General features: G+C 42.8%; 1 protein-coding gene across 4 annotated transcripts; it reads left to right on the top strand.

The window, feature by feature from the left end:
• Nucleotides 1-6,210: 6,210 nt before the first annotated feature.
• LOC126988821 (cleavage stimulation factor subunit 1-like) lies at nucleotides 6,211-22,620 on the top strand. 4 transcript variants are annotated; one of them, XM_050847243.1, is made up of 5 exons: nucleotides 6,211-6,227; nucleotides 14,247-14,377; nucleotides 20,230-20,323; nucleotides 21,706-21,837; nucleotides 22,276-22,620. In XM_050847243.1, exons 2-5 carry the CDS (start codon nucleotides 14,375-14,377, stop codon nucleotides 22,383-22,385), a joined length of 339 nt encoding a protein of 112 aa, XP_050703200.1. In that variant the 5' UTR covers nucleotides 6,211-6,227; nucleotides 14,247-14,374; the 3' UTR covers nucleotides 22,386-22,620. The 4 variants fall into 4 exon arrangements, with proteins under 4 accessions (XP_050703200.1, XP_050703199.1, XP_050703201.1 ...); XM_050847242.1 differs by lacking the exon at nucleotides 6,211-6,227 and adding an exon at nucleotides 12,742-12,796; XM_050847244.1 differs by lacking the exon at nucleotides 6,211-6,227 and adding an exon at nucleotides 12,766-12,796 and having other exon boundaries at nucleotides 14,251-14,377.
• Nucleotides 22,621-24,920: the final 2,300 nt, after the last annotated feature.

Raw genomic sequence — 24,920 nt, 5'->3', positions numbered from 1 at the left:
ATCCATCACCATTAAGCCAACACATCCATCACCATTAAGCCAACACATCCATCACCATTAAGCCAACACATCCATCACCATTAAGCCAACACATCCATCACCATTAAGCCAACACATCCATCACCATTAAGCCAACACATCCATCACCATTAAGCCAACACATCCATCACCATTAAGCCAACACATCCATCACCATTAAGCCAACACATCCATCACCATTAAGCCAACACATCCATCACCATTAAGCCAACACATCCATCACCATTAAGCCAACACATCCATCACCATTAAGCCAACACATCCATCACCATTAAGCCAACACATCCATCACCATTAAGCCAACACATCCATCACCATTAAGCCAACACCCCCATCACCATTAAGCCAACACATCCATCACCATTAAGCCAACACATCCATCACCATTAAGCCAACACATCCATCACCATTAAGTCAATACCCCCATCACCATTAAGCCAACACATCCATCACCATTAAGCCAACACATCCATCACCATTAAGCCAACACATCCATCACCATTAAGCCAACACATCCATCACCATTAAGCCAACACATCCATCACCATTAAGTCAATACATCCATCACCATTAAGCCAACACATCCATCACCATTAAGCCAACACATCCATCACCATTAAGTCAATACCCCCATCACCATTAAGCCAACACATCCATCACCATTAAGCCAACACATCCATCACCATTAAGCCAACACATCCATCACCATTAAGTCAATACCCCCATCACCATTAAGCCAACACATCCATCACCATTAAGCCAACACATCCATCACCATTAAGTCAATACCCCCATCACCATTAAGCCAACACATCCATCACCATTAAGCCAACACATCCATCACCATTAAGTCAATACCCCCATCACCATTAAGCCAACACATCCATCACCCTTTTTTTTCTCTCTCTCTCTCTCTCTCTCTCTCTCTCTCTCTCTCTCTCTCTCTCTCTCTCTCTCTCTCTCTCTCTCTCTCTCTCTCTCTTATTCTCTCTCTCTCCCTCTCCCTTATTCTCTCTCTCTCTCCCTCTCCCTTAAGCCAGCAGTGAAAACCCTAACAACTCTGAACACTCCAAGGACTGTCTTACCATAGATCACATTAAAGGCCAATCCCTACTCGCAAACTTTGATGAAATAAAAATGTTAATGAGTGACAGAAATACAGATATTCTTTGCGTCAGCGAAACATGGCTCTCCCCTTACACTCCCGACACATACATCAACATTCCCAATTATGAAGTGTTCAGGTGCGACGGCGGCCGAGGTGCAGGTGTCTGTCTCTATGTTAGTGATACCCTTGCTTCTGAAATAATAGACACTAAAATAACTAAACAAACAGGGACTGAAGACATATGGGTCCGAGTGCAGTGCAGGATATTACCATCTGCCATAGTAGGATGTATTTACAGACACCCAAAGGCTCTCGCTAATTCATATGATCATATAACTGAAACTATACGATCTATTATGCTTCATAAAAAAACATTCTTAGTACTAGGCGACCTAAATGACGACCTTCTCTCGCCTACCAGCAAACTCTCACGCTTACTAAAGAATAATAAACTAACACAACTAATAAGCAAACCCACACGACTAACCCCCACCACTGCTACACTACTGGATGTAATAATAACCAATAACCCTGACCTCATATTACAGAGTGACGTAATCCCAATCGCTGATCACGAGCTTATCACAGCCACAGTCAATATGAAAAAGCCAAAACGAATACCAGTTATAAAAACATTCAGAGACTTTGTTATATGACAAAGATAAATTCTGCGAAAGCCTGCTAAACAACGTCACCGAACTGAATCAAATATTAAACACGGATAATGTTAATGACCAAGTGAGCATACTAACTTCAGTGTTCACCAGATGCTTAGACAACCTTGCTCCAATGGTAACACGTGAAATAAAACGGCCCCCTGCTCCCTGGATCAACAATGAAATTAATGAATGTATAAATCTCAGAAATACAACACAACGTAACCTCAATAACAACAGAAAAGATAAAATACTACAAGATAGGTACAGATACCTGAAGAAACGCGTAAAAACCCTAATTAATATGTCCAAAAATAATTACTATCAGTCCCAACTCAAAGATTGCAAAGGTAATACGTCTGCCACCCTGAAAATATTACATACGAGATGAAAAAAAACATAAATTAGGACTTGCATCGAAAATAACAGCTCTGAGGGCGTGGTTGTCCCTTTCCGGGCCAAGGCAACAAAGTTTTGCATATTCACACAAAATCTCGCGGCACTCACTCCCATACACTTTACAATAAGTGCTATGGCCGGACAATCCCACTGTCCGAATCACCCCTCTCCCTACTTAAGGACGTGTCTTGTAGAAGAGCTCGGGATACGAACCGAGTCCAACATTTACGTGAGCACAGACACATAACATGGAAGTGCTGAGGGCGGGATTCGAACCGAGTCCAACATTTACGTGGGCGGGTACGGAGCACAGACACATAACATGGAAGTGCTGAGGGCGGGTATCGAACCGAGACCCGGGAGATACATAGTCGGGGGCCGTAACACATAAACACTTAGCAGATACGGGAGCAGCGGGTTCAGGCGAAGAGCTCCCGCCACCAACACACAGAATGAGGATGAACGGAGACTTGTCGAGGAGGTGGAGGTTTGTGAGAGACTGAAGGGCTGACGGAAGGTACAGGGTGCAGAAAGGAAGGGAGTGCGCTTGTCCCGCCAACTCTTCTTTGTGTGTGTGATAGTTGTTCGGCGTAGTCCGCTTGTTTGCCTGTTGGTGGGGGGGGGGAGCAGGCCTCTAGTTAACGGTCGTGTGTGTGTGTGTGTGTGTGTGTGAGTAATAGTTGTTCCGTGTAATTCGCTTGTTTGCCTGTTGGAAGGGGCGGAGCAAGCCTATTGTTAAGGGTTGTGTGTGTGTGTGTGTGTGTGTGTTAACGGCCACTTTGAATGTCGTTAAGCCCAGGGTGTGGCGTCATGAGACATCCGGGTATCATGAGACATCCCATATCCTGAAGACATACCTGAATTTCGACAAGGTACCGTGTCTTTTGTCGTCTGCTTGTCGGGGTCTGTCCCACCCAAGTTTATTTATTTTATTATGAAAGCAAATGATGACGTATGTGTGTGTGTATATAACGAGGATATTAACAATCACTCTTCTTCTTCTTCTTGTGACCTAATAAGCCTTGCATCGCTATTTAAGTCCTCATTAGTACTGTTTTACACTTAGATGCTTCACTTAGTCACTCCATGATAGTAAAGTTTACGTTCCGCGATGGTAAAATATGGATATGGGATGTCTCACGACACCGGATGGCAGATGACACCACACCTCTCATAATGTTATACGGGCTAGTTAAACGTGTGCGTGTGTGTGTGTGTGTGTGTGTGTGTGTGTGTGTGTGTGTGTGTAATTTATCATATCCTGATCACGGGCCCGATCCGAATAAGCTCATTACAATTATAAATGTCCTGGATATTTTAAGATATCCAGGCTATTAACATTTCAGTATATTTATTTTAGGGAATTCGTCATCTTCCAGGGCTTTAGGTTTTTCTTTTATCATAATGTATTCTGAAAATGTCTCAAATAAGTAGTTTCATATATTTATCAAACTTTGTAAAGCTTAATTTTTAACTATTTTTTTAGCCAGTAAAGACACAAGAGCTCTGTATATTTTAGTGACTATATAAAGATTTTACTGAAGTGCTGAATGTGGACTAGAAATTGGAAATGTTCTTATATTAACGGAATTATTAGCATTCTTAAATAACTTCCGATTTATGTATGATGTTTTGGTTTTATGTATATTTGTGGTCAATAAATATCTATCTATCTATCTGTCAGTGTGTGTGTGTGTGTGTGTGTGTGTGTGTGTGTGTGTGTGGGTGATCTCCGACCATTATACGAGCTAGTTAATGTGTATGTGTGTGTGATAGATAGATAGGCAGATAGATAGACAGACAAACAGACAGACAGAGAGAGAGAGAGAGAGAGAGTGTACTGATTGCGATATCTCTCTCTCTCTCTCTCTCTCTCTCTCTCTCTCTCTCTCTCTGTCTGTCTGTCTGTCTGTCTGTCTGTCTATCTATCTGCCTATCTATCTATCACACACACATACACATTAACTAGCTCGTATAATGGTCGGAGATCACCCACACACACACAGTATAAGTATCTGGGTTTTATGATCGATGACCAGTTAAAGGGCAGTGTTAATACTTTGTACGTATTTTGAGCAATCTACGTGTGGATAAAGTGATATTTAGCCTATTTTATAAATCAACATTAGAATCAGTTTTAAACTTTTCAATCACTGCCTGGTATGGAAAGCTTACCTGTAACCCACACATGTATTAATAGTTGTATAATCACACTCTGTCCTGCCTGGGGGTTGGGATGGCATGTTCCTCCCTTCTCCCTTGTTGTTTACCTGCAACAATAAACTATCAATCAAGATAAAAACAAGCTAGGAAGGATTGTTAAAAATGCAGGAAAACTAGGTGCATAGACCATATCACTAGATCTTTATCAGACAGGCACAATGAAACAAGTAGACAGGATTATGAAAGATATAACTCATCCGCTACATAATTACTATACATATCTAAGATCTGGTAGAAGGTTAGCTCTGTGGGATCTCTCTCTCTCTCTCTCTCTCTCTCTCTCTCTCTCTCTCTCTCTCTCTCTCTCTCTCTCTCTCTCTCTCTCTCTCTATGGGGAACTAATTTGATCTCTCTCTCTCTCTCTCTCTCTCTCTCTCTCTCTCTCTCTCTCTCTCTCTCTCTCTCTCTCTCTCTCTCTCTCTCTCTCTCTAGACATGGGGGAAATAATATATTTTGTCTCTGTGTGATCTCTCTCTCTCTCTCTCTCTCTCTCTCTCTCTCTCTCTCTCTCTCTCTCTCTCTCTCTCTCTCTCTCTCTCTCTCTCTCTCTCTCTAACTTTTAGGTGTAAGTAGTCATGATAACTGTATATGATAGTTTGTGATAAAGGTAGAAATAACTTATTACTGCATGTATACAATTTTTATATGAATAGCCCAAGTAACGTTTTTAGTAATGTTTTTAAATGCTTTTTTTGCTTCATTGATTTTATTTATTTTTAATGTACAAATAACTACTAGGGAGCTCTTAAGCCAAAATGAATTTCATTTTGTATACAAAATTTAATGTATCACAATTTGACGAATAAAGTATCTATCTATCTATCTATCTATCTATCTATTTGCGCTAGTGGTCATCAAGGTATCGTACTCGACGCCTTGAACTGTATCAGCATTGCTCTAAATACCGATTCCGGCCCTCCAATGACGGAATTTATCTTTTTATTACCATTACGATCCTAAAAAATAATTACTCATAGCTTCATGGCGCCAGGGAAGCGTAAATAATTTTTTTGTTAAAGAAAGTGTCGTACGCTGGACATGACTACGTGTTTACAAATACTTATATTTTTTACGCCATTGTTACGATAGCTACAGTATTGTGCTTAGTCTCATTTTAAAGAGCGTCTATTTTTACGTATTTTGGTATGTAGGAATTAGTCATTACGGGCTTAATTTTATAGTTATCAAAGTATATATTCACTTAACTTCGCTCACTTGTCCCAGCCATAACGGAAAATTGTACCCCAAAGACTCAAAATTCACCTTGTTTAGGCCTCAGACGCTCCCTCAGCCCCCTAAAAGCGTCTAATAAGTAATAACTAATAAATATCCTCCATTATAACCTATCTGGGGGTCATAGGGACATTAAAAAGACATTATTATTTAACGTAAACACATGCGCAGGGCGATGCTCACCTATTTCAAGACCAAAAATATTCAATAAGACATTAAATTCTAGCTATTTACGTATATTTACAAGCTAGTGGGCCTCACAGAAGGTTCAATAACTATCCCCATATATAATTACCCCCATACAGACCTTACAATAGGTCTAAAAAAGTAATTATGGGGCTAAATAATGTAATTCCCTCGCTGGCATACGACCCCAAGGGCTAACTCTATGTACGTTTACCTAATAATTAACACGTCTAGAGGCTTCTAATGACTATTTTTCGTCTCTAATTATTTTCTTTGTAATGTTTGAACGTTTATTAGGCGTTTGAAGAACTCTGAAAAAAAAGGGGTGAGAAATAGGCGTTTAGGTAACTGTCCACAGACAACATGGCGGGGCACTGGTCGAGGTAGGAGAAAAAATGGTCTCGTATTTTTCTTATTTTCTCCTATTCTAAGGAATCTAGACGCCTACTGTGCCTACGTAAAGTTAGCTAGAAGATTAATTCACCCTTCCAAGTGGCTCAAGTGGAATGTAACTACGTAAAACACCGTAAAAATGGATATATAAGAAGGAGCCATTTTGAGTTTGAAGTGGTCTTAGTAATGGCTCAAAAACTGTTCTTGTATATACCCTATTTTCTCCTATTCTAGAGCCTCTACACGCCTACTGTGCCCACGAAAAGTTATCTAGAAGATTAATTCACCCTTCCAAGTGGCTCAAGTGGAATGTAACTACGTAAAACACCGTAAAAGTCTATATATAAGAAGACGGCATTTTGAGTTTGAGGTGGTCTTGACTGATGGCTCTCAAAAAATGTTCTTGTATATTCCCTATTTTCTCCTATTCTAGAGCCTCTACACGCCTACTGTGCCCACGAAAAGTTAGCTAGAAGATCAATTCACCCTTCCAAGTGGCTAAAGTGGACTGTAGTTAAGTAGAAGACAGTGAAAAGGGGAAGAATGAATCCGTTTCTCTTTCTCTTCATCTCCCCCTGTTGATGTTCTTGGGGTCAGCCTTTGCAACGGCCCCCCTGCTTTTTTTGTTTTCTATTCTTGTTCCTTGTTTTCCAAAGTTCACTCAGAGCTTTTTTCAATAAGTTTTTACCAATGGTGTCACTGAAGAGGAGTTATCCCAGCCAATTTTCTTTCTAAGGGTGATCAGATGTCTTATATTTCTGTGTTATTTCTTTTAAGTTTTCACAATACAGTAAAAAGTGATGAAGATTTTCCTTGTCAGCTCCACAGCCGTCACACGTTACTGTGTCTCCTATAAATCTTCTTCTGTCATTTAAATTTAAAGTGTTTCTTCTGCATTTAAAAAGTATTATGGAGGCAACTGTGTTATCATGGAACTCTTCTTGCGGGGAGATCTGATAGAAGTATTCAAATGGGTCAAGGGTTACAACAAAGGCGATATAAGTAAAGTACTGAGAATTAGCCAACAGCAGGATAGAACTCGCAGTAATGGATTTAAATTATAAAAAAGTATAGATTTAGGAGAGATATAGGCAAGCTTTGGTTTAGTAATAGGGGGTTTTGATAGGTTAGGTTAGGTTAAGTTTAGGGTATCTTCAAACACATGATAGCCAGCACTTTACAGTATAAATCAATAAAGAATGACCTCACTTAGTTGTATAGAAAGTCTCATTACTTAGGAAGCATATATGAATTTTCTGAGTCAAGACCTATAGTAACTCTTTGGGGTTTTGATAGGTTATGTTAGGTTAAGTTTAGGGTATCTTCAAACACATGATAGCCAGCACTTTACAGTATAAATCAATAAAGAATGACCTCACTTAGTTGTATAGAAAGTCTCATTACTTAGGAAGCATATATGAATTTTCTGAGTCAAGACCTATAGTAACTCTTTGGGGTTTTGATAGGTTATGTTAGGTTAAGTTTAGGGTATCTTCAAACACATGATAGCCAGCACTTTACAGTATAAATCAACAAAGAATGACCTCACTTAATTGTATAGAAAGTCTCATTAGTAAGGAAGCATATATGAATTTTCTGAGTCAAGACCTATAGTAACTGTTTGGGGTTTTGATAGGTTATGTTAGGTTAAGTTTAGGGTATCTTCAAACACATGATAGCCAGCACTTTACAGTATAAATCAACAAAGAATGACCTCACTTAATTGTATAGAAAGTCTCATTAGTAAGGAAGCATATATGAATTTCTGAGTCAAGACCTATAGTAACTGTTTGGGGTTTTGATAGGTTATGTTAGGTTAAGTTTAGGGTATCTTCAAACACATGATAGCCAGCACTTTACAGTATAAATCAACAAAGAATGACCTCACTTAGTTGTATAGAAAGTCTCATTACTAAGGAAGCATATATGAATTTTCTGAGTCAAGACCTATAGTAACTGTTTGGGGTTTTGATAGGTTATGTTAGGTTAAGTTTAGGGTATCTTTAAACTCCCTTCCTTGTCCATTCCCTTGAGGTCAGTTCCAGCAGTATTTATTTAGCCAGAGAGCTTGTAATATGGCCATAGATAAGGGCTTGCTTGTGCTTGTAAATTGTATGCCTTTCATTTTTTTTTTCTTCCTTCTGTTTAATCTCTAATCTCTTTCCTCCTCTTCCTTATCTCTCTTCCTCTTCCTCCTCCTCTCCCTTCCTTCCTCCTCCTGAGAGAGCCCGGGTTCGATTCCCAGGCAGAGTGGAAAAATTTGGACGGCTTTTCCGATACCCTACGCCCCTGTCCACCCAGCAGTGAATGGGTACTAGGTATTAATCGGAGTTGTGTCCCGTCTCCTGGGGTCTGTTCCCTTCTCCTATAGTTCCTTCCCCTTCTGTCTCTCTCCGGCATATGACCACAGATGTTGTGTCCCGTCTCCTGTTGTCTGTTCCCTTCTCCTGTAGTTCCTTCCCCTTCTGTCTCTCTCCGGCATATGACCACAGATGTTGTGTCCCGTCTCCTGTTGTCTGTTCCCTTCTCCTATAGTTCCTTCCCCTTCTGTCTCTCTCCGGCATATGACCACAGATGTTGTGTCCCGTCTCCTGGGGTCTGTTCCCTTCTCCTATAGTTCCTTCCCCTTCTGTCTCTCTCCGGCATATGACCACAGATGTTGTGTCCTGTCTCCTGGGGTCTGTTCCCTTCTCCTATAGTTCCTTCCCCTTCTGTCTCTCTCCGGCATATGACCACAGATGTTGTGTCCTGTCTCCTGGTGTCTGTTCCCTTCTCCTATAATTCCTTCCCCTCCTGTCTCTCTCCGGCATATGACCACAGATGTTGTGTCCCGTCTCCTGGGGTCTGTTCCCTTCTCTTATAATTCCTTCCCCTTCTGTCTCTCTCCGGCATATGACCACAGATGTTGTGTCCCGTCTCCTGGGGTCTGTTTCCTTCTCTTATAATTCCTTCCCCTTCTGTCTGTCTCCGGCATATGACCACAGATGTTGTGTCCCGTCTCCAGGGGTCTGTTCCCTTCTCCTATAATTCCTTCCCCTTCTGTCTCTCTCCGGCATATGACCACAGATGTTGTGTCCCGTCTCCTGGGGTCTGTTTCCTTCTCTTATAATTCCTTCCCCATCTGTCTCTCTCCGGCATATGACCACAGATGTTGTGTCCCGTCTCCTGGGGTCTGTTCCCTTCTCCTATAGTTCCTTCCCCTTCTGTCTCTCTCCGGCATATGACCACAGATGTTGTGTCCCGTCTCCTGGGGTCTGTTCCCTTCTCCTATGATTCCTTCCCCTCCTGTCCCTCTCCGGCATATGACCACAGATGTTGTGTCCCGTCTCCTGGGGTCTGTTCCCTTCTATAATTCCTTCCCCTCCTGTCCCTCTCCAGCATATGACCACAGATGTTGTGTCCCGTCTCCTGGGGTCTGTTCCCTTCTATAATTCCTTCCCCTCCTGTCCCTCTCCGGCATATGACCACAGATGTTGTGTCCCGTCTCCTGGGGTCTGTTCCCTTCTATAATTCCTTCCCCTCCTGTCCCTCTCCAGCATATGACCACAGATGTTGTGTCCCGTCTCCTGGGGTCTGTTCCCTTCTCCTATAATTCCTTCCCCTCCTGTCTCTCTCCGGCATATGACCACAGATGTTGTGTCCGTCTCCTGGGGTCTGTTCCCTTCTATAACTCCTTCCCCTTCTGTCTCTCTCCGGCATATGACCACAGATGTTGTGTCCCGTCTCCTGGGGTCTGTTCCCTTCTCCTATGATTCCTTCCCCTCCTGTCCCTCTCCGGCATATGACCACAGATGTTGTGTCCCGTCTCCTGGGGTCTGTTCCCTTCTCTTATAATTCCTTCCCCTCCTGTCCCTCTCCAGCACATGACCACAGCTGTTGTGTCCCGTCTCCTGGGGTCTGTTCCCTTCTCCTATAATTCCTTCCCCTCCTGTCCCTCTCCAGCACATGACCACAGCTGTTGTGTCCCGTCTCCTGGGGTCTGTTCCCTTCTCCTATAATTCCTTCCCCTTCTGTCTCTCTCCGGCATATGACCACAGATGTTGTGTCCCGTCTCCTGGGGTCTGTTCCCTTCTCCTATAATTCCTTCCCCTCCTGTCTCTCTCTGGCATGTGACCACAGATGTTGCGCCGGCTAAACAAAACTTTCCAACTGTTCCCTTCTCCTATAATTCCTTCCCCTTCTCTCTCTCTCCAGCATATGACCACAGATGTTGCGCCCACTAAACCAAACTTTCCAACTGTTCCCTTCTCCTATAATTCCTTCCCCTCCTGTCTCTCTCTGGCACATGACCACAGATGTTGCACTGCCCACTTAACCAAACTTTCCAACTCTTTTCCTCCTCCTCTTCCTTCTCTCCTCTCTCTTCCTCCTCCTCCTTCCTTCTCTTCCTCTTCCTGTAGTATGTTGATTTGCCTGCATGAATCTTGCTATATGTATACTGTAAGACCTGCATATAAGATTTGGTTTGGCATGTTGCTAAATAGTCTGATGTCCTTCCTCTGTACCACACTCTCTCTCTCTCTCTCTCTCTCTCTCTCTCTCTCTCTCTCTCTCTCTCTCTCTCTCTCTCTCTCTCTCTCTCTCTCTCTCTCTCTCTTATTTACTAAGCATGATTACATAAAGTGGTACATGACAACTAAAAGTTACCAGTAAGGTTCCGAATAAGTATCTGTAGTTGTGTTACAAGATAATGGACAGTACAGTGTTAAAGTTAGTGGTGTACATTAGACAATAGCCAGGTGTTCACTTCTTTTTTAAAAGTGTGGAGTGTAGTGGATGTGTGAATGTGAGTGTGTCTTGTCAGGCAGTTCCAGAGTCTAGTATATCGGGGCACGAATGAGCGGAGGAAAGTCTCCGTTCTGGCGAAGGGCACGGTGAGCTGGTGTTCCCTCGACAGAGCGACCCTGGTGGCGTGGGGGTGTGGTGTTGCCCACTTTTGCCGGAGAGTTGCGAGGTGCGGAGCAGCCTGCATGTGTACCTTGTAGATGGTACACAGGCCAGCCACGTCTCGCCTCTGCTGAAGAGGATGTAGTGGAGTGGGTTGCTGCTGGTTTGGGGCGGCCCTTTGAGAGATGAGCCGTTGGGCGTGGTTTTGTACCTTGTCGAGAAGACCCAGGTATGATGGAGGGCAGGATGACCATGTCAGGGGGGCGTATTCCATGAGGGAGCGAACCTGGGCAGCATAAAGGTTCGACACTCCCTTCGCATCAAGGAGGTGGGAGACACGCCTGACACAGTTCAGCCATCCTGCTGCCTTGGATGCAGTCTTCCTGACGTGGCTGGTGAAGGACAGGCTGTTGTTTGCCTCCACACCGAGGACAGTGATAGACTGTTGCAAGGGCAGCACCTTCCCTTGTAGGATTATGGGGGGAGTGGGGATGGCTGGGGGGCAGCGTCGCCTTGAGACCAGCATGACCTGTGTCTTGTCGTGTGCCAGGTCAACCTGCCAACGATGTCCCCACGATGAGACGGTCTGTAAAACCTGGTTGATAAGGGCGACGGGTGCACAGTGATCTGTACCGTCGCAAGGGAATGTGAGGGTACAGTCATCCGCGTAGGTGTTTGCTTCAGGTATGAGGTGGAGAAGATCATTGAAATACACATTCCACAAAAGTGGTCCAAGGACACTACCCTGTGGGACGCCAGCATTTATAGGATACTCCCCTGAGGTGTGACCGTTCACCATTACACTGAGCGATCTGTCCTCGAGGTAGTTGTGAAGGAGATGGAGGAGCCTGCCACTAACACCCACGCTCTGGAGTTTGGAGATGAGTCCGGAGTGCCACACACACACACACACTCTCTCTCTCTCTCTCTCTCTCTCTCTCTCTCTCTCTCTCTCTCTCTCTCTCTCTCTCTCTCTCTCTCTCTCTCTCTCTCTCTCTCTCTCTCTCTCTCTCTCTCTCTCTCTCTCTCTCTCTCTCTCTCTCTCTCTCTCTCTCTCTCTCTCTCTCTCTCTCTCTCTCTCTCTCTCTCTCTCTCTCTCTCTCTCTCTCTCTCTCTCTCTCTCTCTCTCTCTCTCTCTCTCTCTCTCTCTCTCTCTCTCTCTCTCCCCCTGGTAGTATGCCCCTTCCTCTGTACCATGACCCAACGAAAACACATATTTGACAAGGCTTTCCTAGGAGTTTTAGGCATTTCCAGGGGTAGTTTAATGACCCTGATGGTAGTGTGACCCTTCCTCTGTACCATGACCCTAAGAAAACATATCTTTGATAAGGCTTTCATAGAAGTTGTGGGCATTTCCAGGGGTAGTTTAATGACCCTGATGGTAGTGTGACCCTTCCTCTGTACCGTGAACCTAAAAACATATATTTAACAAGGCTTTCATAGGAGTTGTGGGCATTTCCTGGGATAGTTGAATGACCCTGGTGGTAGTGTGACCCTTTCTCTGTACCTTGATGGTACAGAAGCACTCATTAGAACCAAATTGATCTCTTTTTTTAGCCTTTGCAAGTAGTTAATGTTAGAGTTGGAAGCATCTGACAATCCCATATCTTCTTACAGGCCAACCAGTGCAGAGGAGGAGGAGGAGAAGAAGAAGGAAGAAGAAGAGGAGGATGTGAGTTCTATACATAAAGGCAGATCAATATATAGAAGCTTATGGAGTAGAGGAAATATGTCATTCTATGTTCTTACTTTACTGTTTTAAATCAACAACAAAATCACATGATAAAACCTAAAACAATAATAATAATAATGTAGAGTATTGAAAATACAGATAAAGCACTCAAACTAAAAGCAAACTAAACAGGAAACTAAATAAATTAGGTGGTTGGTCCGCTCAGTCTGGAGCAAGCTCTCAGCAATTGGTCAGTTGTAACCCTATGTTGGTCGTACTTTTTCTAACCTTGCACCTTGCATAGAACGATATTTCCATCGCTGATAGCATGACAGCTTGCCGTCCTGGACCAGCCACACCTGAATATGTACGTTCTTGGCTTCTTTGCACAGCAGGGATATAGAGAGGAATGTGTGCGTTGCCTGCACTAACAGACTAGCGGGTATATGGTCACAGGTCCCACGCAGCTTGAGCCATTCTTTCAATTATCGTAAATTACCAGTGTTTCTCCGGGGCTTATAACAATTACACTTCAATACAATACAATACAATATTTTCTCTCATTTACCAATAAATAAAACAACGAGAATGATCAGCTACATTTTTATTAACAAGAGTGTCTTTTATTATATTGAAGTGTAGTTGTTGCAAGTCTCAGAGAAACAGGTAATTTACGATAATTGAAAAAAATTAGCTCAAGCTGCGTAGGCTGTGACCCTATCGCAGGTGACACCTGCTAAGAATGAATAAAAAACATCCATACAAACTCCCGCTCATACCCGCGCACGCACCCAAGGGGGATGGAGTGGCTTGGGTCGAACGTGGGGCAGGCCGGAGTGACCAGGGCTGGAGTGACTTGTTTCCCACTTTGGCTTCCCACATCAGCTATTTCTAAAGGTCAAAGATTGGGTCAGTCGGGTTCTAATGAGTGTTTCTTTAGGTTCATGGTACAGAAGAAGGGTCAAACTGCCACCAGGGTCATAAAGCTACTGTGGGAAATTCCCAAAACTCCAACATAAGCCTTGTCAAATAGGTGAATTTGGACAACAAAATGTTTAGTAATACTGCCCAAGGGTCTTCAGGCCACTCCTGAGCCAGCTTGGAGACAGTTTGGGATACTTTTTGCTTGTCTGTGGCCTTGTCACCACAGCTACCACTAACTACTTGCCTCACACTCACAAAACACACAAACTGGAGTTCAAATTCACCGCAGAGATGCAAAACAAACTCCCTGCTCCAAGAGAAACGAGGATGAACGGGAAGCTGATTATGCTTGGTTTTATTCTTTTCTTTTAGTCTTTTCACAAGTTTTTTGTCTTTAGTTTCTTCTGGTGCCAGTCACCAATACATTGGCAAATGTATTTCCTCAGTCTCTGTTTTCAGAATATATTTTTTTTAGTGTCGAAGGCAGTATTGATATTATTATATTTACATCCCCTGTTTGCCGCAGCCAGCTGTTCTACGATGGCCATCAGAACTTCGCACAGGAGCTGGCTGTCATTGTGGACCAAGAAGCCACGGCCGTCTCCCCTTCAGACCGGCTCATGAACATAATCACCATTGGACTGCAGCACGAACATGGTATAGTGGTTTGTGATTATCAAGTCTAGCGCTGATGCATTAGGGAGCCAAATACTGCAAGATAACATAGCAGAGAGAGAGAGAGAGAGAGAATGTGTATTTGAGTTTCTTCATGTAAAATAAATGTTTGAAAGGATACATTTTATTGAGGCTTATGCATATGTATGATATATCACTCTAAACTACTCCATTATGCAAGCACTTATACTAATTGAACATAGATTAGATTAGCTCTAATAAATAAGTCTGTGCACTATAATGGTATCTAAACATCATACTAGGTACAATACAGTCGAGGCCAATCCTTTGACATTGTGGGACTGACACCCTGAAACAGTGATCCAAAAAATACAAACTCAGTCTGCACATCTGTTATCAGCATCACCTGGCCTCTGAGCTTCCCTCTGCCCCCTGTCCATGGCATTGAGCAAGGGCCTGAGAGTGTATTAAGGCCACTGCCCATTTCCTTGAGCTGGTGAAAGACATTTTCTTACATATATTTTGTTCCTGAATTGTGTAGTTGATTGATTTTATATTTTCTTCCCTCTTTTTTTTTTTTTTTTCATCTCATTTGGAATACGAAACGGAACCCCAGACCAGCGCCCCCGAGCCAGCCATGTATGAGACCGGCTATGTCACCTCCCACAAGGACAAGTGTCGTGCTGCAGCCTTCTCCATGGACGGGAGTTTAGTGGCCACGGGGAGTGTGGACGCCTCTATAAAGGAAGTGTGCTGAGTTTGAGTAGTCTTTTCAAACGCACCACTTCATATAGTGGGCCATATTACCAGAGCTGGGCACTTCCGTACCTCTGTCCGCACCTCCGCTCCTCCGGACCTGCGGACCTTTAAACGAGGTGCGGAGGTCCGAAGTGCGGAAAGTTTTTCAAAAGTGCGGAAGTAACAGGTGCGGAACGGCAGTATTTTAAGTCCGTACCTCCGCACCTGAGGTTTTCAAGGATAAAAAAAATGAAAACGACAAACAGTCCGCGCTCTGCAGTAATACTTCCGGTCGTTTACGCGGTCTGTGCTGCAGGGCATGTTTTCCCGCCACTTGAGTGACGTCACTCATTCAGATTTGCATGTGTACTGAGGTATGATAATTATGATGAGTGTAAAAGTAGTTACTTTACTTCAGGTGGTGGAGATTCTATGCGTTAAAATGACAATAATGATAACAAAAATAATGGTAATAATAATAATAATAATAATGATAATAATAATGCTGCTGCAGTATTGCCTTGTATTTCTTTTTTTTAAGGTACGGACTAGATTTTTCAGGCGCGCTTTAATAGTTTTGGGTACGGTACCGGAGGTGCGGAGGTGCAGTACCGGAACGAGTGAAAAAATTTTAGGCGCAGAAGTACAGGTACGGACTATATGTGTTTCGAGGTGCGGAGGAGCGGTACCGGACTACCCGATATCCAGTAACGCGCTCAGCTCTGCATATTACTAAACATTTCGTCGCCAAAGTTCACATATTTGACAAGGCTTTCATAGGAGTTTTGGGCATTCCCAGAAGTAGTTTTATGACCCTGGTGGTTGTTTGACCCTTCTTCTTTTGAACCTAAAGAAACACTCATTAGATCTCGATTGATCCCCTCTTTGACCTTTAGAAATAGTTGGTGTGAAAAGTGAGTGTCTTAAAATACCGACCAGTATGTATATATAAAAAGTCAATCCCGTCAAAGCTAGTAGGTTCAGCTGAGCCATAAATTCAACCCCTAGTAAGACATGTAAGGTATGTCAACACTTTATCATCTCCGTCAGTCATTACTAATCCACTGCCTTTCCCAACAGTCTCCACCACTTGTCTCCCTCCTGCTCTGGTTAAGGCTGTGACATCTCTTGGCCAGGGATGGAGTAGTTATTATTATGCCTAGGAAATGCCAAGTCCAGAGGAATTACAGCAAGTGTTATCTTTACAGTGCGTTAATGGAGCCGACTTTTTAGAAGGGGATCTGTCTCATAAGCAAAGGGGGTGGACTAAGTGAAATATAATAACACATACGAAACTGCTGCTTTTAAGAACATTTGGCAGCATTAGGCACTGGAGAGGCTGAGGCAATGGATAGTAATAGTTGGAAGTGTATGTTGACCGTCTAACTTCATGAGAGATTATGGAAAAACCTGACATTAAACAGATGATGATGATGATACAGGACTGTGGAGGTAATATATCAGCCTCCTAGTGACTCAGCATTTGGTTTAGTTTGTTAAGTTGTGGACACCCTACTTTGAACTTATGGCTCAGTAGCCTCTTCTTGCTTGCCAAGTCGCATGCTGCAGAAGGGGAATGGAGGCTGAGGAAGGCAAAGACGGGAGTGGGAGACGAACTGGTGAGGGAGAAGACTTGCATTGCATAGATAGTCAGGCAGCATTTGTCCATTTCATGCCTCTACTTCGTTTTTCATGCCAACTCTATTGTTTTTACATATTCATAAGGTACAGATGTAGATAAATGGAATTCACCTTGTTGTTAAGTTTCTATGCAATTTATCTTGAAATGCCAATGCTTTGAACTTTCACATACTGTCGTCTGCAATAATCGCAAGTAGCTGAAATGCGCCAGACGCTCTCTACCCATGATTGTTTCAAAAAGGTAAATGAGTGGAAAGAACAAGCAAAAGGTGTTTCCAAATTTCTAACAAACTACATGAATCAGGTTGAGGTTCTCCTGATGTTTACTGCTGCTACACGGACGTGCAACTGGAGACTTCATTTGGCTAAGATGGAGGAGCTGTTGCCTTATTTTCATGCTCATGACCAGTACAACTATGGACGCTGGGGGCCACTCTATGTTGCAGACATGTTGGAACTGCAAAGCACAGACCCCGAGACTTGGCACTTTTTAGACGAAGGCAACTTTTCTATTACAAAACACAGTGTCCCTTTCACTGTGATTGATCCAGACCATGGCATTGAACAGGAGCACAAAAAGATGAAGGTTAAAGGGGGATTTATTGGCATCACAGGAAAAGAGCAAGCCTTGGACAAGTACTTCATCATAGCCCCTACACTGTGCCGAATTGTACAGGAATTCAAAGAATATGCTGGAATCGAAGTACGCCAGCCAAGTTCTCTTCACCATGAACTTGTTGGAGCAAAAGGTGCCAAGAACATCTCATTTGCAGCAAAGATTTTCAATGTTCTTACCAAAGAGGGAAATCCCTTCCTCAAGACTGACATGTTCAACCTTGTGACATTTGCTGTCACACCTGATAGTGTTAGCAGAAACATTGAAAATCGTGACAAGTTGGGGAAAGAGGCATTGGAAAATTTTGTCTCTACTCGGATGGTGGAAAAATCAGTTCCTTTCTGGGATGTTCAGAAGAAGAACAACTTGACGTACTTCAAGGACGTAGGAGCCACAGTACAAACTAAAGTCAAAGGGCAGTTGGTATCCATTCAACAGGAAAGGTCACTGCTCTCTCGACTACTTGTTGTGTGCAAGACTCGAAATGTCTTTTCAGTTAAAGATGCTATTACAGAATTTGAATTCTGTGTCGCTCCACCTTCCACCTTTCATCCAGATGGATCAATGATAATGCTCTCAGACAAATCGAAACTGGTACCTGCAGTCATGAAGTCACCACTACCATTGCCAGATGAGCTGAGCATCCCTGAACCAGTGAGGGCAGCTTCCTCGGTCCTGATAATAGACGCAATGTGTATAGTGAACATGGTGCCCAAAACTCCCGAAATGTCAAATGCCCTGCACTTTGCAAAGAAGTTTGTTGACATCGTGGCCGACATGAGTGAACCTTATGAGGTCAGAGTCATTTTTGATCAGTACCTTGCTGGTTCTCTCAAGGAAACAACTCGCCAGAAGCGAACAGTTAACACAACACCAGTTCATTATCATGTCAATGATAACACTGAAATAAGGAACTTGAAGACGTTCCTCTCTCATGTGGACACCAAGGCAGAGTTGACAGAGTACCTCTCAGATAAACTCATTAGCCACTATGAAAATAAGCCAAAGAGAGTTGTTGTTATGCACCATACAACAATGAAAGCTAATCACTCATTATCTGACATTGTCAGTATGCCTGAGATGGCAACGGGTCGGCACAATCTGGAGGAGGGAGACCAGCTTGTTCTTCTGAATGCATTTGATGTGATGCACAAGGACCCTCAATCCATTTTGGATGTCTTTTCAGTTGACACAGATGTTTTTGTTCTGCTTTTAGGTCACTTCCCATCACTTCCAAAGTCATCAACACTTCTCAGAACAAAAAGTGACAGAATATCAATCAACGATTGCTACCAAAGACTTGGACCCAAGAGGACAGAGGCACTCATTGGGTGGTATGCTTTCAAGGGAACAGACAACACTGGATCATTTGCTGGTAAAGGTCTGTTAAGTCACTTTAAAGCATTTATGCAAACTGACGATGAAGTTTTGAAAGCATTTACTGCATTTGGGTTGACAGAAGAGATACCAGCATGTATCTTTGACCAAATGGAGCGATATCTGTGTTTACTATACAAGACCTCAGGCATCGGTGAGAACAACGTTAGAGAGCTGAGGTGGGCTCTATTTGCACAGAAAGGGAGAGAGGGTAAACAGCTACCCCCAACTCGAGGAACTTTAGTGCCACACACTTCCAGAGCTTACTATATGGCGCTTGTTTGGAAGCTGTCTAAAGCACCTTGTCCGGAAATACCTTCACCTGTGGACTACGGCTGGAAGTCAGAGGACGGTCGCCTCAAACCAGTCTTCTGTGAGAATGCACCAGCTCCAGAGGCCTTGCTAGAGCTAAGGAAGTGTCATTGCAAAACTGGTTGCAACAAACAATCATGTGGATGCAGGAGAAACAGTTTGGTATGCACAGACCTGTGTGGATGTGGAGAGATATGTGAGAACGTTGTACTGGACAAACCTGTGGATGTAGATGAAACAGACTGAGATATCAGAAGTACTTTTTGCATTTGAGATGGGAAGGTTAATGTTGGACATGATGCAGTGCAATTATGGCTTAATAAATGGTTCAGACTGCAGAAAAGGTTGTGCAGTTTGATATAGCTAAGGCAAAAAGAAGTTGTAAGATTTAATAGTAATGTGCAACCTCAATTTCCACTTCCAGTATTGTAAGGAAATTCAGTTTTTACGATGTCAAAGTGTGAATTTTTGTCTTTTGTTTGCAACAATAAACGCCAGAAATGTATTATTAAAGGTTAAATGCAGATTAAAAACCTCTAAGTTGAGTTATTTCTATTACTACGTCATGAAGACCCGGTTCACATATTGCAGTTTTAGCCCATTCAGCAAGCTAAATATAGGTTCTTTCAATAGGTCAATACTGTATCCCAAATGTGTCTGTGAACATAACAACAAGTTTAACTTTGCTCCATGGGACGTAGGTAAACCCTAAATAACGAGAAACTAGAGTTGGCAAAAAAAACGAAGTAGTATACAATTGCTGCCTGACTAAGAGGGGCTGCTGCCATGTTAAGAGTTTGGAGTAAGGTAGACTGATGATTTTGACAGTAACTGTTGACTCTGAGGCAAGTGCATTGTGAGTCTTTGATGTTCTTCCCTAACAATACTTATTATCCTTGGGGTTGGACTTCATAGTGATCAAGCTTACCGTTGTTTTAAAGTTTTCAGTGGTTCAGTTATGGTCACTAGTTTTCTTCCAGTGACTTCAAGGCTTTCATGAATGAATGATCAAGATACCTCATGTTTAAGTCATTTCTTTTGGTGAGGGGGCTGGACTTGTCTTTGTGGGAATGACATTTTGCAGATTAGTTTCTTTGTCAAGCCCTTGGTTTCACTGCCTATTTGTAGAAATGCCATGAATAATGAAAAATTAATAAGAAAAATACTGATAGTCACCCCTTTTTCCCAGTACATCCTGTCGTCGGTTCTGGACAGCATTGTCAAGTTGTGGGAGCTGTCAACAGGCCGATGCCTCATTGCCTACACTGGTGCCGGCTCAGTGGGTGAGTGTGGACCACCAACCACCTGCTTATCTAGTCCAGGCCAACCTTCAGTAAACCCTCTGTTTGCCTCCACCAGATATTTTGCTCCTCGGGGGACCACAAACTTGGTGGTCCCCCAGTTAGCACCCCACCTGGAGCACAGCCCATGCCATAGTCAATCATTTTTTTGATGCAGCAACACCTTGTTCAACACAGTTTGCATACCACATAATAAAAGTCCAATTCTTCATCATCATCATTTCATCGACACCTGCTTCTAGGAGCTCCCACCAGGGGATGGCCACGGCAGAAGAGCTTCCAACTTTCTCTATCCAGACACTCCCTCCTTGCCTGCTCAAAGTTTCTCAAAGATCTTTCCCTCCTCTCCCTAACATACTCTTGCACCCTATCCCTCCATTTCACTGGAGGTCATCCTCTAGCATTCCCTCCCTCTATCTCACTCACATACACCCTTCTGGTCATCTTACTCTCCTCCATTCGCTCCATGTGGCCAAACCACTTAAAGTCTGTCGCTTCACTTCTTCCACACATCTTCCCTTCACTCCTGTGACACATTCCAAAAGACTTGTACACACTTTCATTACTCATTCCATCCATTCTACTCACACCACAAGCACTCCTGAAATGACTCATTTCCACTGCCTGCACTCTAGACCTCAGACTTTCATTCCAGGCCCACGTTTCACTTGCATATGTGAGGGTTGGTACTATTATTATTTCTCAAATCCCTCTTTACCTACATGCTCACACTTCTGCCATTCATGATTCGTCCCGAAGACCCTATCACCCTTCTTCCTTGCAATGCCCTTTCTCTTTTCTCTCCCTCTGTACCACCATGCTTACACATAACTGATCCAAGGTACTTAAACTCATTGATCTCCTCCATTTCTTCACCATTCAAAATTATTTTGCATTCTTTTTCGCATTCAATTCCCACTCTATATGGGCATACAAAATCTACAACCTCACTTCTACTTCGCTCACAAACCATCACTTTACTTTTGTTGACATTTACTTTCAGCTTTCTCCTGTTACAGACACTATCAAAAAACACTGACTAAATTTTGTAGGTCACTTTAATTTTCTGCAATGAGCACCGTGTCATCAGCAAACAGTATCAAATTCAGTACCCACTTCCTTCCCTCATCAAACATTCTTACTCCAACTTCTCCAACTTTGCCCTCCATTTCTCTAATAACATCATCCACATAAATATTGAATAACCATCTTAGGCTCAAGTTTAGGGGATTGACTTTCACATGCATTCTTTTCTAGAATGGTAAATGTATTGCCCAACTAAACATATAACTTTGTGGGATTGATTTTAAGATAAGATAAAGTTTTGCATTCAAAGCCATTTTTTCTTACCCCTTGTTCCTCAGGCCGGCAGGAGCACAGCGCACACGCCATGTTCAGCCACACCGAAGACTTTGTCATGTTCCCGGACGAGGCCACCACCTCCCTCTGTGCCTGGGACGCTCGCAATGCCCAGAGGAAGAACCTGCTGTCCCTCGGTGAGTCATGTGTGTTTGAGGGCCAGGTAGGGAGCTGACGGGGACGGGTCTCACTTTCACCTGGGCACTCAGGGTTGATAAGCTTAACATCATCCTTCTTCCTATGTAAGTGTTCTTGCCATGGGCCATTATACCTTTATTTAAGCTTTTGAGTGTGTAAGATTAGTTGTAATATTGCATAAGTTGCCATAATGGTGGAGGAATGTTGTGCAGAGGCCTCTTCTTTTCAAAGTTAGGAAGCAGGCCAAGGGTAATTTTAAAGAGCATGCTCATTGAATTGAATTTCAGGAAGTTGGATAACACTAAAATCAGTTTTAGTAGAATATCTCCAGTTAGTTCCCCGATGATGGAATATATCAGCAGCTAAGGTGTACAAGGTAGGGTTAGGTCTTGAGGGGTCTCATAGTCCATTGTCTCACTGTCTTACCCTCTCCCCAGGTCACAATGGCCCTGTGCGACACATGGTCCACTCACCCTGCTCGCCGGCCTTCATCACCTGCTCAGATGACTACTGGGCAAGGTTCTGGTACCGCAGGAATGTCCACTGAAACCCTTCAACAAGACTTTGCACAATTTTTGTTTTATAACAATACAGTTGGGTGTTTCAGTTTGTACGCACCTTGTAATTAGTACTCATGTCGAGAATAAAGGTACCTTGGAAAAGTAAGCGGAATTAAAAATAGGAATGTTTGTCAAAGTGAAGAATGATTATCAATGTATTTTGACAGCATTAGATACTCAATCTTTCTTATGCTTGTCTAGTGAAAAATAAGAAGAAGAAGAGAGAGAATGTTATGAGCTATGATTAAGTATCTGGAGGTGTGAGAACTTCAATTCTTTCTTTAATTCCTACTAGATATATTATTAAGTCCGTCTTAGAAAATTAAGTAAGAAGTCAAGATAAAAAATATGGGTAAGGATGAGAGAGCCATATCCTCCACAGGAATAAGTCAAAATATATTAGTTCCCCATGTTTAAAGAGAGAGAGAGAGAGTGTATGTGTGTGTGTGTGTGTGTGAGAGAGAGAGAGAGAGATTTACATAGAAAATCAAACCACACAGACCCCATGGTCCAGACTAGGTGGTCTGTCCTTAAACTTAAATGATTCTACATTAATCAGAAGGCTCCAAAACGAAGAGTAACATTGAATTGAATTGAAATATTTATTGTTGTAAAATACAACAAAGGGGAATGGCTGGGCTTGCAGACAAAGCCCTGACTATATAGGCTAGTTGCAAAAAATAAAAATCTCCATTGTACAAAAATAAAACATGTTGAGGTTAGTTAAAAGAAATTAGAATGTAAATACTGATAATATTCCTGAGGAGGTACACATGCAATTACCAACCTGCACATGAGTCGAAACACTATCACCAGTAAGCATAATTGCATCAGTAGAGTCAAGAAGCGCCTTCCATCTAATACCATTCACATTTGAGGTCTGATGGCTACAAGTTCTTTACATCTAGCATTGAGATCACCCATGAGTACAGTCTGTTCTTCCAAAATACGGTCAGGGAGATGTTTGAACATGAAAATCACCTGAGTGAATATATGAATTAGCAAAGAAAATTTGATCATTAGGGGTGTGCAAAGTAACAATGACAATTTCAACACCTTGACGAGAACTCTTTTCCCCACATACGTTTTACAAGGCCTACATAGGGGTCATGGGCCTTTCCTAGTGTAGTTTTATTTTATTTCTGACATAAACGTGAAAAAACACTTATTAGGCGCATTTGACATCGTTTTTTGTCCTGTAGACATAACTGATGTGAGAATCGTAGGCGTTTTTCAATAATGCCGACCCAGACATTATGAAAAAAGGCAAAATTGTGCCCGATCAGGTATTTTAGGCCAAAGTGAATTGATTTAGGCCAAACGCTTGACAAAAAGACAAAATTGAGGTTTCATTTAGCCTCAAAAAGACCAGTCTGGCAACTCTGGACTTGGTGGGTGGTTCTTTAGAATATTCGTGTATTTAAATGTCCTTTAGCTTTACGGTAATGAGCTCTATTATTGTATTTGTATTATCATTAATTCATAGTTCGTCCGTGCGTAAGATCATTAATTCGCTTGGGGGAGGCACTATGGTAAATTTGGCGGGGTCAGCGCGTCGGCTCTTTCCTTGAATATTCGTGTATTTAAAATGTCCTTTAGCTTTACGGTTATGAGCTCTATTATTGTGTTTTTATAGTCATTAATACATAGTTCGTCCGTGCGTAAGTAAAAATATATCTATTCTATTCCAACTAGTTCGAGACAAATGACTGATATGACTAGACACAGCTCGATCAATAACTGGGAAGGGTTATGTAGTGTTGGAAGTCTTATGTGGGGGTGATGAGGGGTTATGTGGTGTTGGGAGGCTGTTATGCGGGGTTGTAGAACGGCTATGTGGGGTTAGTGAGGGGCTATGTGGATTTATGGAAGGATGTTGTGTCAGGGAAGGGCTTTACGTTGATGTTAGGGGTCTCGTGTGGGGTTGTGAAGGGGCTATGTGTGGTTGGGAGTCGTATGCGGGGTTGTAGAAAGGTTATGTGGGGGCGGGGAGGGCATTACATGTGGTTGTGGGGAAGATTATGTAGAATTGGGAAGGGTTATGTAGTTTTGGAAGTCTTATATGGGTTGTGGAAGGGATATGTGGGGGTGATGAGGGGTTATGTGGTGTTGGGAGGCTGTTATGCGGGGTTGTAGAACGGCTATGTGGGGTTAGTGAGGGGATATGTGGATTTATGGAAGGTCTATGTTGTGTCAATGAAGGGTTTTACATGGCTTTGGGGTGGATATGTGACGTTGGGAGTGTTGAATGGGGTTGTCGGAGGGTTATGTGGTGTTGGGAAAAGCTATGTGGGGTTAGTAAGGGGTTATGTGGATTTAAGGAAGGTCTATGTTGTGTTAATGAAGGGTTTTACGTGACTTTGGGTGGGTATGTGACGTTCAGGGTGTTGTATGGGGTTGTAGGAGGGTTATGTGGTGTTGGGGAATGGTTATGTGGTGTTGGGAAGCCTATGTGGAGTTGGGAAGGTACTACATGGCGTTCTGGGGAAGAATATGTGAATCTGTGGAAGGGCTTTAGCGGG

The sequence above is a fragment of the Eriocheir sinensis genome, chromosome 70, assembly GCF_024679095.1.
Source record: "Eriocheir sinensis breed Jianghai 21 chromosome 70, ASM2467909v1, whole genome shotgun sequence".
NCBI classification, from domain to species: domain Eukaryota; kingdom Metazoa; phylum Arthropoda; class Malacostraca; order Decapoda; family Varunidae; genus Eriocheir; species Eriocheir sinensis.
Note: the sequence above shows the minus strand (reverse complement) of the source record. Positions and strands in the feature narration are given on the sequence as shown.